General features: G+C 39.3%; 1 protein-coding gene across 1 annotated transcript in view; it reads left to right on the forward strand.

The window, feature by feature from the left end:
• The window catches only part of nrg3b (neuregulin 3b), a 193,747-nt gene that overhangs the window by 154,526 nt on the left and 22,849 nt on the right, over window positions 1–16,372 (forward strand). The window contains exons 3-4 of the mRNA XM_083932403.1: window positions 9,653–9,726; window positions 15,360–15,386. Of these exons, the coding sequence (XP_083788529.1) occupies window positions 9,653–9,726; window positions 15,360–15,386 (101 nt within the window). The remainder of the gene's footprint in view (window positions 1–9,652; window positions 9,727–15,359; window positions 15,387–16,372) is intronic.

A 16,372-nucleotide genomic window follows, 5' to 3' on the forward strand; every position in this document is an offset into this window, starting at 1 on the left:
GCAGGCTAAGTGGACGACAAACCTAAATCAGAAACAGCTTGGCCCTTAGTTTTTTTTCTTTAAACATTAACCAAAAATAATGCAGTTTCAGCTCGGGATAAATGTTGTCGTCGGTTAGGAATCTTGCAGTAACACCTGATGCTATTACTCATGGCCCACAGGGCATGATTCATATAACATTGTTAGCAGAAACATGCCGCGAATGACAACACATCTGCAGTGGCGGTTATCTGCGTGGATTTTGCTGTGGAGAATATGAGCTGTATTTTTTCTTCTGCTGTGGCACCTCTAAGCATACCCGCATTAATTGATGCTGTTTGGCAACTCTTTTGCAAACACATCAGATGATCACCGCAATACAGCTGATTGATGATAGCGTTATCTCCTCCCAATGTGCTGTGTTATATTTGCTCAGTGCTTATTTTTACAGATAAGAAGACAATGAATAGAATGTCTTTTGTTCCAAACAGCAAAGACAATCTACTTTTTAGTTTGTTTTCTTTTCATCCAGTATCAAGCAGTGCACTTCTAAATTATGAATCACTAGAGGTGGGAAGCCAGTAGAAGGTTACTCGCAGGGGTTAATAGTACACAATGCAGAAGTCTCGTATTATACAGGGCTGGAAGTGGAAATCTTATGAATATTTAACCTCTACAGACTGCTGGTAAAATTCATCCTTATTTTTCAAGAGGGTAGCTTAAAGTATTATTCTCTTCAAAACAGAATAGAATTTCTCAGTCTGGCAGTATATTTTCTGCAATTGTCTGCACACATGCACACCCATACACATATTGAGAAAGAGAAAGCGTAAAGAAATCTCTGAAGATGAAGAGAAATACATCCCCTTCAGCAGCATCCCCACCCCTCCCCATCTCTTACTGTGTCCGTCTCCCCTCAACCCTTTTCCTCCCCTTCTGTTATCTCTAGTCCTTTGAAACAGCACCTGTTACAGACTCGCAGCTTGGGAGCACCGTCGTGATGTAGTGTGCACTCCTCCGTGATACAGTGCCTGCTCCCGGTTTCACATTCAGCCCTGCTGCTGATGTGCAAGGCAAACAAGCCAGGATGTCTTCATCCTCCAAGAGCTTAATGACTACTTGGAGCACTGAAGATAGAGCACACCAGACCAGAACATTGTGTGCTGTGTTGCTCTTTTGTGCAATGCGCCTGTTAAAACATCATATTTCGCTAGTTAGTTCAGATGACATTTGATAGTGAAATGGTGTAAGTATGTATTTATCTTGATGAATGAAATGGCTGCAGCAGCCTTGTTTACTGTCTTAGCTGATGAAAACGTAATGATCCCTGCAGCAAAATGGGGACATTGCAGCAGCAATTACACCAGGGCACAGCTCAAGAAAATGTAATAAACTGTAAACACTATTCACCAGCAAAATGTATTCGGGATAAGATCCAAAAAGAAGTTAAACCTTTGTAAAGGAACAAGGACAGTATAACCTTACTTAACTTTACCCACGATTTATTTACTATAATAGTATCGTGGCTCATTAGTCACAACTCTAATGAAGCTCTAATTAACTGTAGCTGAGCTAGCATGCGCAATATCTGAGACAAACACTTGCTTGACTGACAATCTAGATTTTAATCACATTATTATAGCCCTATATATCACACATCATACTTTTCATGTCTCCAGCAAATGAAATAGCTATATTAATGCTGTGTTTTGTCATTAAAGTAATTAAGTCTACCTAAATTTATGATGCCAATTATGTAACTGCTATGCCCACATTATGTTTATATCCACACATTCTCAGTTATTTTAATAGAAAGAGGAGTTGCTCAGTGACAGCGAACCTTCTTGCTTCACTATTTCCTGGCCTTTTCTCTGTGTAGCATTAAAGTTTGGAACACAGACACATCCTGGCAGCTGCATATGACTCTTGTATGTAAACAGCTCACACGCAGTAATAGACATCCATCCTTCCATTTCCCCGCTGCAGTGCTGCAAAAGACAGATAGAGATATGTATGGCTTATGCGATAACGGCAAAAGACTGTCTTTATTGGAGGCATTTCAGCCGTATATCATGTTTTTTTTAACCACAGAGCGATGTGGGCAGATTGCAACCAGCTCATAGCCTATTCTTTCCTCGTACGCCATCAATAACAATGAGGGAAGTGTCAGCCACTGATTAGGCTTTGATATTGAGAGTGAAGCAGAGATGGCTGTGTGCAAGTGAATGCGTGTGAGTGTGATATATTTATGGGTGTATTTCATATTATAAAAGAAATTAGATCACTGGAGGTGTACTTTTTTCCTGTTCATAAAAAAATGGATTTTATTTAGTCATCCCCACCTTCCCAGTTGTAAAAATTAGGCTGCTGTGGAAAGCTAATGCAGCTCAAATCAACTGCTCGCCCTCAGCAGTCCTATGCTGTATTTATACAGTTGATAAAATAGGTGCACAGACTGCAGCAGATGCTATATTTCAAAAAGGAGCAAATTAAAATACCACAGTATTCACCATCCCCGCAAAGTGAATGGATTTCAAATAATTGATTTCAATATTTAGCAATTAACATAATACAATTTTGCATCTGTGCTGCTATGCATATGCAAATCTTGATGTTATTATGCATGACTTGTAGGTCAAGTTATGTAAATTAGGGGTAACGCCCAATTCAGTAATACTTAACAACATCAACTGCACCAGTTGGTGTGCAATATGAGATGTGGCAGTGATTCAAAAGACCTGGTGCAGTGTGATGAATATGTCTATTGAGTGTGGCAAGAACCCCTGCTGCCAAATAATGATTGCCTTTGATAGTGAGACTGATGAAAGTCATTTCCAAGAAGTCAAGTAATTTAGGGAAAACAGATTCAGTCCAGCATTATGTGTATTTCAAATTATTTGTAGATACTTTCTGTTAACTCCCCAATCACCATGCCTCGATAAGATCAAGGGCCAAGTTTCAGTAACATGCAGAGTCTCTTCCTCTTAGGTTTGTTATTATCTCTTAGTTATGACTTTATGCAGCCATAAAAAGTTATTCATCTCTTTTTTTTCCCGCAAAAATGCTAGCAGGCTGTTAATAGCAATGTCTTGCACTTCAGGGTTAACCAGCTTTACTCATGAAGCCCAGTCATGAAGATAAATAAAGACATGCTGTTATTGGGAGTGAAGCTGTGATTGTGTTTACCCCTTTCGATTTAAAGTGGCATAATCATAATATCTAACACTACAGGATTCCAAATGTTGTATACACAGCTACATGACTCCTTAGAAACCCATTTGCCTTATTTAATTAATTACAAATACGTGCATGAAGTTACATGTATATGTACTAAACTATTTGGGTTTAGGAAATATTTGTTTATTTTTTAGTCCTACTGGTAAAGTGATTAAAGGAAAGAGCGCAGTGCTTTCATTTATATTTCAAAAGTTTGCATTTGCAATAAAAAGACAAAAACAAGCATATTAAAACCATTACTTATTTTTATGTTAAAATTAACATCTTACACTCCGTACTTAATTACTTAATTTTATTCTTGTGATATCGGCCTTATTTTATCTTATTCTTGTGAGGTGTGCCTTATTTTATATTATTCTCTGTAAATAAGTGTGGAAATACCGTGCACCATTTGAAGAGGAAGCAATTGCAATTTCCTTGAGCTTGCACTATGACAATAAAGTTCTTGAATCTTAATGACTGCATTTGGAAAACAATCTCAACATAATTTAGTCCATTTAGTCCATCTGCTATGGAGTCACATGATATTCATCAGCAGATTCAGTTTCAATGCATTATAGATGTTAAAGTTTCCAATTATTCTGATTAGAGATGCACCGATCCACTTTTTTCCGATCCAATCAGATACCGATTCCTGTGCTGAGCGTATCGGTCGATACTCCGATACCGATCCGATCCTTCTGTTGAATAATTGAAACGTGTACCTTGCCATGTGAGTGAAGGCATCAGGCTTGACACAAACATTTATCCTCATTAATAAAAGGTAACAAATTAACACGGATATAAATGTACTTAATATTATTTATTAACAAATAACAAAGTGTACATTAGCAGCAAAAAGAAAGAAATAACACTTCCATGTAAAGTGCACTGCAAACAGATATTTTTAAAAGCAAAATAAAAGCCTACTGGGTATTGCAAACATAGAATTGAAGTGACTAGATTGCTGTAAGTGCTCTTAATGATATTAATAAAAAAGAAATGACTGGATTGTAATGCTGGATCGGCCTCATTCTTCTAATATCCGATCCAGCTAATTTCTCAATATCGGAGCCGACATCCGATCCAGGCATTGGACCGGTGCATCTCTAATTCTGAGCACAATTTCTAGGGACCAAGGATGAACTTTGAACGTCAGCTTTTTAGCCAGCATGGATGTGAAGTCCTTAAAGGAAGAGTTTTACATTTTGGGAAATACACTTATTTGCTTTCTTGCCAAGTGTTAGATGAGAAGATTGACACCACAATCATGTCTGTACAGTAAATATGAAGCATCAGCCAGGAGCTGGTTAGCTTGGCTGAGTATAAAGACTGGAAACACAAGGAAACAACTAGCCTGATTCTAGCCTAAGAGCACTTCTAAAGTTTGTTAACTGCATGGTTAGCTTGTATGTGTGCGACTATTTCTTGGCTGAGCACAGTTTTCCTGTTTCCAATCTTTATACCAAGCTAAGCTAATGTTTAGCTTGAAACAGTATTCACCACACAGTGAGTGGGATTGATCTTCTCATGTAAGTCTTGGCAAGAAAGCATAAGAAGAAGCATATTCTCCCCAAAATGCCAAACTGTTGCTCAGACAAAAACAAAAACTGGAGTTGCTGTTTCCAAGGTCGATGATACATTTCAAACTTAAGCGTAAATTGCTCAACTTCTTGTAAAACTTTGATTGTATTATATCACTGTCATTGCAACTGGTTGTCAAGAGATGCTGGTAATGCTGGCAAGTGAGGGATTAATCCCCTTTTGAATTCTGTATTTCACAATTTTTATAGTTAAAACCATCAATAGCCACCAGATACTGTGCATCCAAAAGAAAGTACCAAGGCTGATTTAATCTAGTCAGTAAGTGCTCGACGCTATGGTACTTCCCATCTGCCTCACCAGTAATAGCTCATATGGATATCCATGTAGAAGCAGCCATCAAGGATTAAATGGAACGTTTGGTTGACATGATAACATCCCCATCCCTTCTCTCCTCCCTGAACCTCTTTTCTCTCCCCATGCTCTCAAACTATCCTCCATTTTTTCTTCACACTAATTAACAGGCAGGGTGGTTATTAGTTATGAGGCAGCACTCCCCACCCCTTCATCTTCCTTCACACTCAGAGGTGTGTTTTCTCCGTGACTTGAACATGTGTTAAAGGCAGCTGCGTAGTCACAGACTGCTCCGGAGCAGTGGGTGAAAACATGCTCCCAGTCTATAGCTGCTGCAGGATGTAAACACACACACACACTTGAGAAAGCTGCCACACACACATCTGGGTTCTCCTTGAGATATTTCCCACTTTTGAAACACTGCGCCGACCACAAATGCATAAATACAAGTGCTTGTTCCCCCCATTTCTTTCATTGGAAGATACACACCCAAACACTTACTCAAAGCTTTTTATTATCTCACATTGTTTATCACCCATTTGACGCAATGTTCACACAAACACATTTACAAAGCATTGTTTGCATCTCATTGAGTCGTGGCTGAGCTTGTTTCACAGTGCTACAAAGATGGTAGGAGGGGGGAGATGGAGACAAACAGAAAGCAAGCCCAGACGTAAACAGATAGCCAGACAGGCATTCTGCCTTTGAGTTTGTGATTCAGAATACTAACAAGGCACGTCAGCTCACAACCAGGGATAGAAGGTGTGATGTAGGGCAGAGCCAAGCAATGGGAGGGGAGGGACAATTTACCCTTGAAATCTGAGTGGACGCATTGGGTTCCTCCCTGAATTTTTACAATACACGATTGGCTGTTTGACACAGATTGGCACGCTGACAAAAAATGGCCAGTGCTTGTGTATTATATCAAATCAAATCAAGGAACCAGTTTTTAACAGGTCCATATTCTGCTCATTTTTAGCTTCATACTTCTACTACATCCTTTAAAAAAAAAAAAAAAAACTTTATTTGTATACCTGTTTTCACCCCCCCTCTGTCTGAAACACGCCAGACTCTCTTCGCAAAAAAAGCTCAGTCTGCTCTGATTGATCAGAATAAATGCATAGTAGCAGCGCTTTCTATGGCATAGTTGTGACATCAAATTACAGAAGTCTTGATAGCTTGTTTAAAGACAGTTTCTGAATACAGGATCTGTGCATTTCTCTGTAGATTGAGTGTTTTGATACTTTAAGAATATTCATATAACATCTCAACCTGCTCTATAATAAAAAAAAAAAGACATGGAAATCTCACGTTTTACAATAAGGGACCTTTAACATAGCGGTGCTCAGAGTTTATATCTGGCCACCTCGAAAGTGTCATCATCAGTAATGTTCCCTGTTTCCTGTGATCTTAATTTAAAAACTTTTCAAACTTTTCTTACAAAAGGTTAACATTGGATTTAAGATGAATATATGTGTCAAAACTCAGGCTCCTCCTGGGATTCTTTCTCATTTTAAATCCCACTGAGGCTTCGTATTAATTTATCCCATACAAAAGCAGTTTCAATTTGGTAATAAACCTGACATCTTTGCATTAGTCATTCTGATTGGTGCGTTACGCATCATATGGCATGTTCTTTTGCATATTCCATTTCACTGAAAAAATATTCTGCCTGACTTAATGGTGTATCTCTATAGTAATTAATTATGATTTTAAAATGGATATTCTGATTCATATTTTTATTAACGCATTTATTTTTGATCAGTTAAATAATGTTTTTAGTAAGATGCATTCTGAGTGCATTATGCACAATGGCCATAAGAATCCAACGGAGGCTATTCAGCATATTTGTTTTGCCCTGTACTGTATTTTGCAAATAATGACACTAGTCAGTCCTGGCTCACAAATGGACAGTGATAACGAGCTTGGCAACATACAGAATGAATACAATGAACTATCATCTGCATTACAATAACATCATAAGATTCTGACAACAATGAATACTTTTGTGTGGTCATGATATGTGTATTACTAAGTTGTGTTTCCCAAAATATCCCCTGGAAGTAACAATAGCATATAACTGGTTGGTGTATTGATCAATTAGAAGCTCCATGTGCATATTTGTATGTGCATGAGAGAAAGAGTTAAGAGAGTTTGGACAATGCCAGAGTATTGTATCCGTCATTTAATTCAGGCTGATTAAAAGGTAGAAATCTGGCTGTGGGAGAGACAATGACAGGAGAGAATCAAGTCCCCCTCCTTTGCTTGCTGGAGTGGGGAACCATAGAGGTTTTTGTGTGTTTTGCTTATTACTTTGGAAACTAAATGACACAAAGAGTTTTGAGGTTTAAGATTTAAAGGGTTTAATTCAAGGGTATTTTTCACACATCAGTTGAACAGTAATGAATCCCACCATTTAAAGGTGCAGTTAGAGAGATTTTTACTGCCTCATAACACAAAATGACCGTCTCAACGATCACGCCCCGCAGCTTGACAGTGGTGCTGATCGCTAAGAACGGCACTGAGATTTCAAAAGCTTTTCAAACTCACTTTTTAGCACACTCTTGATTTAATGTTTTGTGTTTCTTTCAGTGTAATTTTTTTAAAGTGGCTATAATCAGTATTTTTACGATTACGATGGAACAAATGGCTGGGTGTTATGGGAGGGGATCCCTTGTAGTGAAGAAATATGTACAGTACAAAAAGCTCAAATTAGAATGAATGGCCAGGAACACAGGATTCTGAATTAATGCTTATGTTTCTCTGTGTCTGCTTGACGTGTACCTAGGCAACTGTTTGCTAAGAGGTTCACCCTATTAACTTAAAGATGATAATATGTAAGCGTTGTGTTCACAGATGGTTTCTGCTTCCCCCTGGTGGGCAGAAATCCATGTTGGTGCATGTTGAAAGCTTCATCAAGAATTGTTGGATACCCAATTGAATGATTCTTTGGTGATTATTTTATGCTAAAACAAGTACCAAAATTGTGCCATGCTACCTAATCTGCACAGCACTCAATCTAACATTGCTGGAAACATTTTTTAACCATGTAATCACCAAACAGGGGCAAACCAAGAAAGGACACTACCATCAGCTTTGAGCAGGCGTGAAATAAGAGCTGCATATATATATATATATATATATATATATATATATATATATACATATTCTATTAATTTTCATCAATTGTGAAGTTCTACACCGCATTATAGAGAAAGCAGCAGGGGTAAGAAACTGCACATATGGAGCTGAAACACACTGAACAAATGAAAGCTAAAGATGACAGTTTTCACTCTTATCCCAGCCTTAACCAACAACGTGTGATCGCCACTGCTGCTCAGTTTATTTAACATAGCTCAGTTGTCGTTGTTGTTGTTATTGTTGTTGTTAATGCTGTTGTTGTGTCATCAAGCTTTCAGGTCAAACCAAGCTGAGTGAGACCAAATGGTCCACTTCTGCCCGTCACTCATCTAATACATTAAGTGAGAGCATTGACACTGGTGGAAATGTGGTGGACATATATTGACGGAAAATGTGTAAGCGTAAATCCCCTCAGTTTACCTACAATATGTCATCGACTGAGGGAATAGAGAAAATATAGACAACTCTGACATATCGCTCACTCATGTATAAGTTTATGTTGAAACAGACACATCAAAGCAAATCCCCCAATTGTCTCCCCTAAGCTGTGAAAGAGCAGAGGGATGGATCAGCCCACTGAATGTGCTCACAGTATGGCAATAAATGGAGATAGGAATAAAAAATGGCTAAGTCCTCTTTGAGACAAAAACTATTGAGAATTGTTCCAAACTAGGGCTCCACACGTCTGACCTGATTTGTTGTGTAACTTTTTTAATTCTGACAGTACAAGTGTTTTTTTCAAGTTTTTTAAAGTTATAATTATTCATTCAGTTATTGGCACAGGACTGGTAACAATCCCCAATCCTTAACAAGAATTACACGTGTATAACGATAGCTAACGATGAGAGTATTGCTGATAAATTGCAACATACACAGTCAAACTTCAAATAGTTTTGCTCAATATATTTATGACAGTTGCTGAGGGATGTGCAGGCAACAGCGTAGGGATATTTATTTGACGATGAAGGCAAATATCTGGACTGTGCCAGGACCTTGTTTATATGAGCGTTCAAACTATGGCAGCTGCCCTTCCACTGTAGATCTTGAGTCGTCTGCATCATGCCAAGTACTCTCCATCCCACATCCCAGTACCCCGTTTCTTCCACTGAGACCTGGCATTCCTGTCAGTCATGTGCTATCAGTGAGGCTGCAGGCGCTGCTTAGGCCTGCCCAACTATCTTCCCCTTCTTTTCTCTTTCTTCTCACCCCACCCCCCTCGACAGTTTCTGTGTATCTCCCTCTACCACCTCGGTCCTCGGTGAGCACTCCACTTTTTACCGTCCATTCAGTCTTCTTCCTAGGTTTCCTGTTCTCAACTTTCCTTATCTGAAACACTCTTCAGCTGATAGTCCATGCTGTACGTTTTGCTTGGTTTGTCTTTCTTCTAATCTTGCTCTCTGTCTCTTTTTCTCTCTCACAGGTGTAAGGAGGGCTACCATGGACTACGCTGTGACCAGTTTGTACCCAAGACAGATGCTATCTTGTCAGACCCAAGTATGCACTCCTTTCTATTTTTTTTTTTTTAAATCCTACATATCAGTGTGTTGATCTGCGACATTAAAACAAATTCATGACAAGAACATGTTACATGCCCGTGAGTGAAACTCTGACTGTACTGTACTGTATCGGTCAGCCAAATAAATCAAGTGGAATCAGCAGCTAGTCCTCTGGGCCCTAAGACTAGCCCGTGAGGCACACTGGGGACCTAAGGGTTTAGACGGTAACCATTAAAACGTCATCCACGGTTCAAGTCCAACTGGGGACCTTTGTTGCAATTCGCTTCTTCTCTTCTCTCTCTCTCTCTCTCTCTCTCTCTCTCTCTCTCTCTCTCTCTCTCTCTCTCCCTCTCCCCTATTTCCTCTCGGTTCTCTACTGTCAAGTCAATAATAAAGGCGTACAGGTCCCCCTTCAAAATTTGTTATAATCTGAAATCTTTTTAATTTGATAGAATGTCTCATTACTAGTGCAGAATATAAAGTAAATTACTTACATACTGCCTTTGCTTAAATGAATGGGGCATATGTGCATTGATGTAGAATGTAGAATAGAAAGTAGCATCACCCTTCTACTTAACCCTCAGATCTATAATCTGTTTGTTTTTTTCTGGTTTCGCGCCAGCCGCATGATAGAGATGTCATCAAAGCGGTTGCAGTTCATGTGTAAAAAGGGCTTAAGAGTTGGAATGCCTGTGTTATAGGTTTTAATTCATGAGAGCATGTTTTCAGCCTTTACATCTTCTTAATATTAGGCTTCACATTTCAGTTTTTGTGTCCATCCTTTTCCTCAACAGGTGGTGATACATTGATTAATAGTGTCATAATGTGGAGATTTTCATTTGAGCCTGAATTGGGAAATTATTAGAGCAATAAAAAAACATTATTCATTCACTAGACATTCATAATGTGTATCATGAGACCGCATTTCTTTATTAGCCTACATTTGGATGTTCGGATTAAACCCTGCACATAAAACCTCCTATATCTTTTATTACAGTCTTTAATCTTGCCTTGCTTTAAACTAAAATGAAGGTAAGTCTTCACTTTCCTATTCTTCATGAAAACAGTTTCTCAGGAGTCTTTGAATCCCCATGACAGCTGTGAAGTGTAGTTAAAAAATAAAGCAAAAGTCAGAGGTACAAGTAAAAGAAATTCAAGGCCCAGAGCCTTTCCCACGAGACTATGGCTTTACAAATTCACACTGTTTTATGGAGTGCCTTGGCTCCTCTGCACCAAGAGTCAGAGAGAAAACTTAACTCCTATTGCCTTCTGTTTGATGCCACCAGGCCCACTGAGAGTCCATTAATGGGGTCACAAGCCAGTGTCACAAAACATGTTTCTTTCTCTCTCATGGCAGCCAGTGAGATTTATTTTATCTTCCATAGGCAGACATCAAATTTCCTGTGTGTCCAGATCAGGAGATTGTTATGTTGCTTATGAGATAAGCTGAATCGAATTGTCTTTTCCACGAAAATAGACATCTGAAGAAGATAATACAGAAGATTACATCACATATAAAAGTAAATTTTCATTCATTAAAAATGTACAAGACAATAAGCCTTAAAATCCTAATATAAAAGAGAGCTGTTTAATGTTAATGTTAATGTTTCTACATGCCATATCATAAATTTTTAAGACTCTGCCGTAATATAAAGTGTATATACATGTTTTATTTGTACACATTTACATATGTATTAATACACATTTGTACATAGTGGAAGGGAAGTATTGGCTAGAATTATAACGGTCCACATCTGATGAACTCTTGGCACAAAGCAATATCTATTAGCAGGTCACAGGTTGCTCATGTTAATGAGGTGTAAACATTTTGCAGATTCAAATCCAGATTTATTTATTTGAATCATTTCTAGAGGCCTTTTGTGGTCAATTTATTCAGTATTATACAGCCTGTATATTAGAAATATGATATGACCTAAAGTGCAGCTTTGCCAGGCGTAGAGTATAATGAATATAAAAATCTCATGGAAAACAAGGATAGACCTTCCAATATCTTTTTATTATGGTTATATAAGATGTTGCTTTCATCTGACTGAAGGATTTGGGAGCTTGGAGGTCAAGCTCCAGTATGCTTGCGGACCACCTTGAAAGTCTAACTCTGTCTCTGTTAGTACCTATAACAAATGCTTTCTAAAGCTTTGTCAAGAGAAAGAAATCTTTATTAGTTATTTTGTGCCATAAATGCAACCCCAATATCTTCAGGAACAAAATTATATAACTAGAGACCATCACACACAGACTCACAAGGTAAAAATACAGTCTATAAGCTGTAAACAGTACAGGCGTCTCTGTCTTAGCTGGTAGTAAAAAACTGAATAGAAATTGTCTTGTACTGCCACACGCACGCACCTGTTCACCATAAGAGATAAGTGTTCCCTGGAAGATTTAACAGAGGAATGAAGCCTATTTTGATCTCTGTTGATACAGAGTAATCTAAAATTTACCCAGATTACCAAGGGTTTTTAGGATTATCCTGCTTCCAAAAGCCAAATCATATAATAACATGCACACATACATGAACACAATAACACCAGCTACAAGTGGACGAGCCCCAGTGAAAATCCTCGCAAGTATGTGTGTCAGTTTTTGTAGATTAATAGACGTGCACTGGGGAAAGAAACGTGTCATCTGTCATGCTATCTCTTTTAAGTTAACCTTTTTTTTCACGGAAAACGACCTTTGAGCATCTCGCAGTAATATATCATCCTTTGGTTCTCATCTTTTGTCTAGGTATTGACTGGACAATATAGCAGCCACTTAAAAGAGCCGTCCGTAGTGACTTGCACACAGTGCTAGTCCGTCATACACACATCCTTGCAGAGGTAGAAAGAGAAGCTGAGACTGCTGCACACATATCAAAAACCCAGGGACAAAAGGACAAAGAGGCTCCCAGTCAGGAACTCCAGCTGCAATGCTGTGAGCTCAGCTTTGGGGAGGAGGTGCCCTTACATATTGGTGGACTGTGGGAAAGTGATGGGGTCATAAAACATAAGAATGTAGAAAAGCTGCACTTAAGTCTCTATCTGTTTGAAAAAAAAATAGTTTCTCCCTTAACTCTGAAAGAGTTTAGGGCATTCCTCTAATGGTGTTCAATCGAGCTAGTAGCACCTTTAAGACGACAGAGATGATGTTTGGTGGAAGAGTGAAGAGGATGAGGAGGGGAAGGGAGGTGAGCAGGCTTTTTGTTTTACCCAGCTGGTTAACAAAGACGTAGAAGAAGGCAAGCCATTAATTTGAACTATTTATCTCTGGTAGATATTGGGTTTGGAGTCAGTAGCTACATGGGATATTGAGTTCAGTAACACACACACATTGGCTCCCCATTTCCCTGCTCACCCAAGTGAAGAGGGGATTAAGGATTTGATTCACTCCTGCCATTGTCTCTCCCACCCGCCAGATTTCTGCATCTTAATCGGGCCAAGAGCATTTGACATGATGCACAGGTATTCTCTAAGCTTGCTCAAGGCTCCCACAAGACAGCCTAAGTGATTCCCAGGGATGCTTTGTGTTGCCAGTAGGATGGATTGGGAGCCTGCACGTTTTATGATTGGTGAATGTCTCCAGACAAGGCAGCGCCAGAGCGAGGGATGTGTATCACTGTTGTAATGACATCATCGGCACAGGCTGTCTGTCAGGGCGATTTAGAGGCGAAAAAGTGTTGACTGTTGCCATGGGCACTGAGAGGGAAATGATTGAATAGATAATACAGATCAGATGACATCAGTAGGATACTGCGTTCACTTATTTGGCCTTGCCAAGTTTGTTCAACACTAACAGTATAGTGTTTACCAAATCTTCACCATGCAGTTGTACTGTATCTCAAAACTCCTCATGGCAAAAAGCATAATGTCCACCAGCTAGAATTGCCTGGCTCTAAACAGTTTTAATAATTTATTTGTGAGGGTTTTTTTAGACTGCCTATGAATCAGTAGGAGCGTATAATAAATGCTGACATTTGTTTTATTATCCTCGAGGCTTCAGGAGATAAATCCCGACATGATGAACTTACATTGTGTTCAATAAAGGCATGATGATACCTACTTCCTGTTCAAATTCAAACATTAAATCATTTGTAAATTGATTGATTCATTTTTGGATTTCAGACCTGCTCTGCAGGCTTTATTTGTTATTTCTCTTTTGATATCAGTGGAATCATGAAAACCCCCTTGCCTCATTAAGAGTCTGTTCGGCAGTCATAAAGTATACGACAGGCTTTGTATTTAAAGATCCCATATTATGCTAATTTTCAGGTTCATACTGGTCTTTTGTGTTCTACTAGAATATTATTTTTTTCTCATACTGTCGGAATATACTTGTATTCATCCTCTGTCTGAAACGCTCTGTTTTAGCACCCGTCTCTTTAAGCTCCTCCTCCTAAAAAGTCCAGTCTGCTCTGATTCCTCAGCATTTCCGGGTTAGTTAGCTCTAGGCAAGTTCTGATGGCTTGTTTAAAGGAATAGTCCCAAAAAGTCATGTAAATCTTGCTTTTTAATTCTTAATGTGGGCCCTTAAAACCATATTTTAACATGTGTGGGTGAAATGCTCTCTCAATAGAGCAAGATAACCTGTGCAGTTATTAAAAATCGATTCATCGAAATGTTTATTTGTCTTTCATCTGAATCTCGCTCCAGTTCTCTCTGGGTTTTTATTTTCCTCATATTCATGCAACGCCACAACACCGACCGCTTTTCCCATGGTACAATCAAAATTCATCCGAGAACAGATGTTTGTTTTTTTTGTGTTAGCCTTTTCTTCTTCTTTTTTTTGGAGAGTGCCCACTACATAATCTGTCAGGAGCTTGGCAAGCCATATTCTATTTAAAACTCGGACCACCTCTGTCAGAAAAGCAATTACTAGTGAGGGTTTCATTTTAATTTAAATGAGATTACATTACAGTGACATGAAAAAGGGGCACTGTCAGGATGGAAAGAACATGAGTGCTCCCTTTTATCTGTTTCCCTAGCACTGGGATGGAGGAGGGGGGGGGGCTTAACTGCATGACGAAAGACTGTGTGTGTGTGTGTGTGTGTGTGTGTGTGTGTGTGTGTGTGTGTGTGTGTGTGTGTGTGTGTGTGTGTGTGTGTGTGTGTGTGTGTGTGTGTTTGTGTGAGAGAGAGAGAGAGAGAGAGAGAGAGAGGGTGTATGTGAGAGACATACAGACAAGAGTGTAATGTAAGTCTATGGGTGTGCACGAATGAACACGTGTGTGAACAATTACTGCAATGCCTCCGGCTCAAATCAATAAAAGCCTTGCACAGAACAACGTCAGTGACATAGAGCTATAAGATATTTCATATTCTACTTTTATTTTCATGATCCTTCCTCTAATCCTCTCAACCCCCGTACCTTTGTTGTTTTCTTTCTTCACTCAAAGCCACTGTAGGCTGTGTAAGTGTATCACAGAGAAGCATACCAAGCATCTGGGGCTGACTGGCTCATTACCTGGTGCACAGGGGAGAGCCATGTCAGAGAAAGCCGTCAAACCAACTTTATGGTCTAGTTGCAGCATGTGTCTCTCCCTAAGGTGAATTCTGTTGTAACTGTTATTCTCCTCTTTTTCTCGCCCTCTGTTTACCCATCTTCTCCCTTGCTATCTGGCCTTGAATGGAGCAGCGGATGAACTTGGGATTGAGTTCATGGGTAAGACAACTTTTCATTCACTGTGTGGAGTGCTTCATTTTTCATGTGCCCTACGTCTGTGATTTACCACATACAAAACACACAATCCAGGCACAACAAGGCCACTCACCTTGGAAAATTAATGCGGGCCAGTCGCCATGGAAACACTGTGGCGGTGAATTAGGTGTATTCTGTCTGCATGAAGAACAGTGCTGTTAGAGACGAGTGATGTAATAAGGATGGAGCAGTAAAGACGCACCGCGACAGCTCATGTGTGTCAACTTGCCTTTCACATTTAGGTATAGTCAGTTACATTATATATGGTGGGAAAAAGAATATTTGTCTCTGTTTTGAGTTGCAATAAAAATACAATTTAAACCCCTTAGAATTCAACAGATATTACCTAAGGTACCTTTCAACCTTGTAGGAGGTTAACAAATCTTTTAGAAACCAAATTATTTTGCTCTGTTTCATTATGAATAACACACTGTTCTTTATCTACAGGGAATTATCAATCCCCTCCGGCACACACACACACACAAACACACACACAGCCTCACACACTGGCACCGTTTTCTCTTTGCCGTCTTTTCCTCACTCACTGGCTTCCTTTTGTGCATACATGAAAACCAACATTGCATGCTGTGAAGTTTTCCATTAACGTGGCTTCATATACTGCTGTCCCGTCACACATTTGCTCCAGGAAATAGAAGGTGTTCTCAAAGCAATGCTCTGTGCCACATTCCTCAGTTCAGTGGTTTTAATCTGGGGACTAAATTAGTCCAGAATGCTCCTGCAGGTGGGCTGATGCATTTGAGAAAATGAGAACGGGACTTATCGATTGATTGACGGCAGACGCAGATAGTTTTTTTGGCTCTTAAAAGCACAGTGCGTGCTCTTTTGCTCATTCATTGTGTACCATTATGACTTCCTCTTCAGCAATGAAATTTTCGGTAGCTGTTATGTAAGTCCAATATGTGACTACTGCCAAGTTCTGTTTGAGGTAG

This window comes from Echiichthys vipera (assembly GCF_963691815.1).
Source record: "Echiichthys vipera genome assembly, chromosome: 18".
NCBI classification, from domain to species: Eukaryota; Metazoa; Chordata; class Actinopteri; order Perciformes; family Trachinidae; genus Echiichthys; species Echiichthys vipera.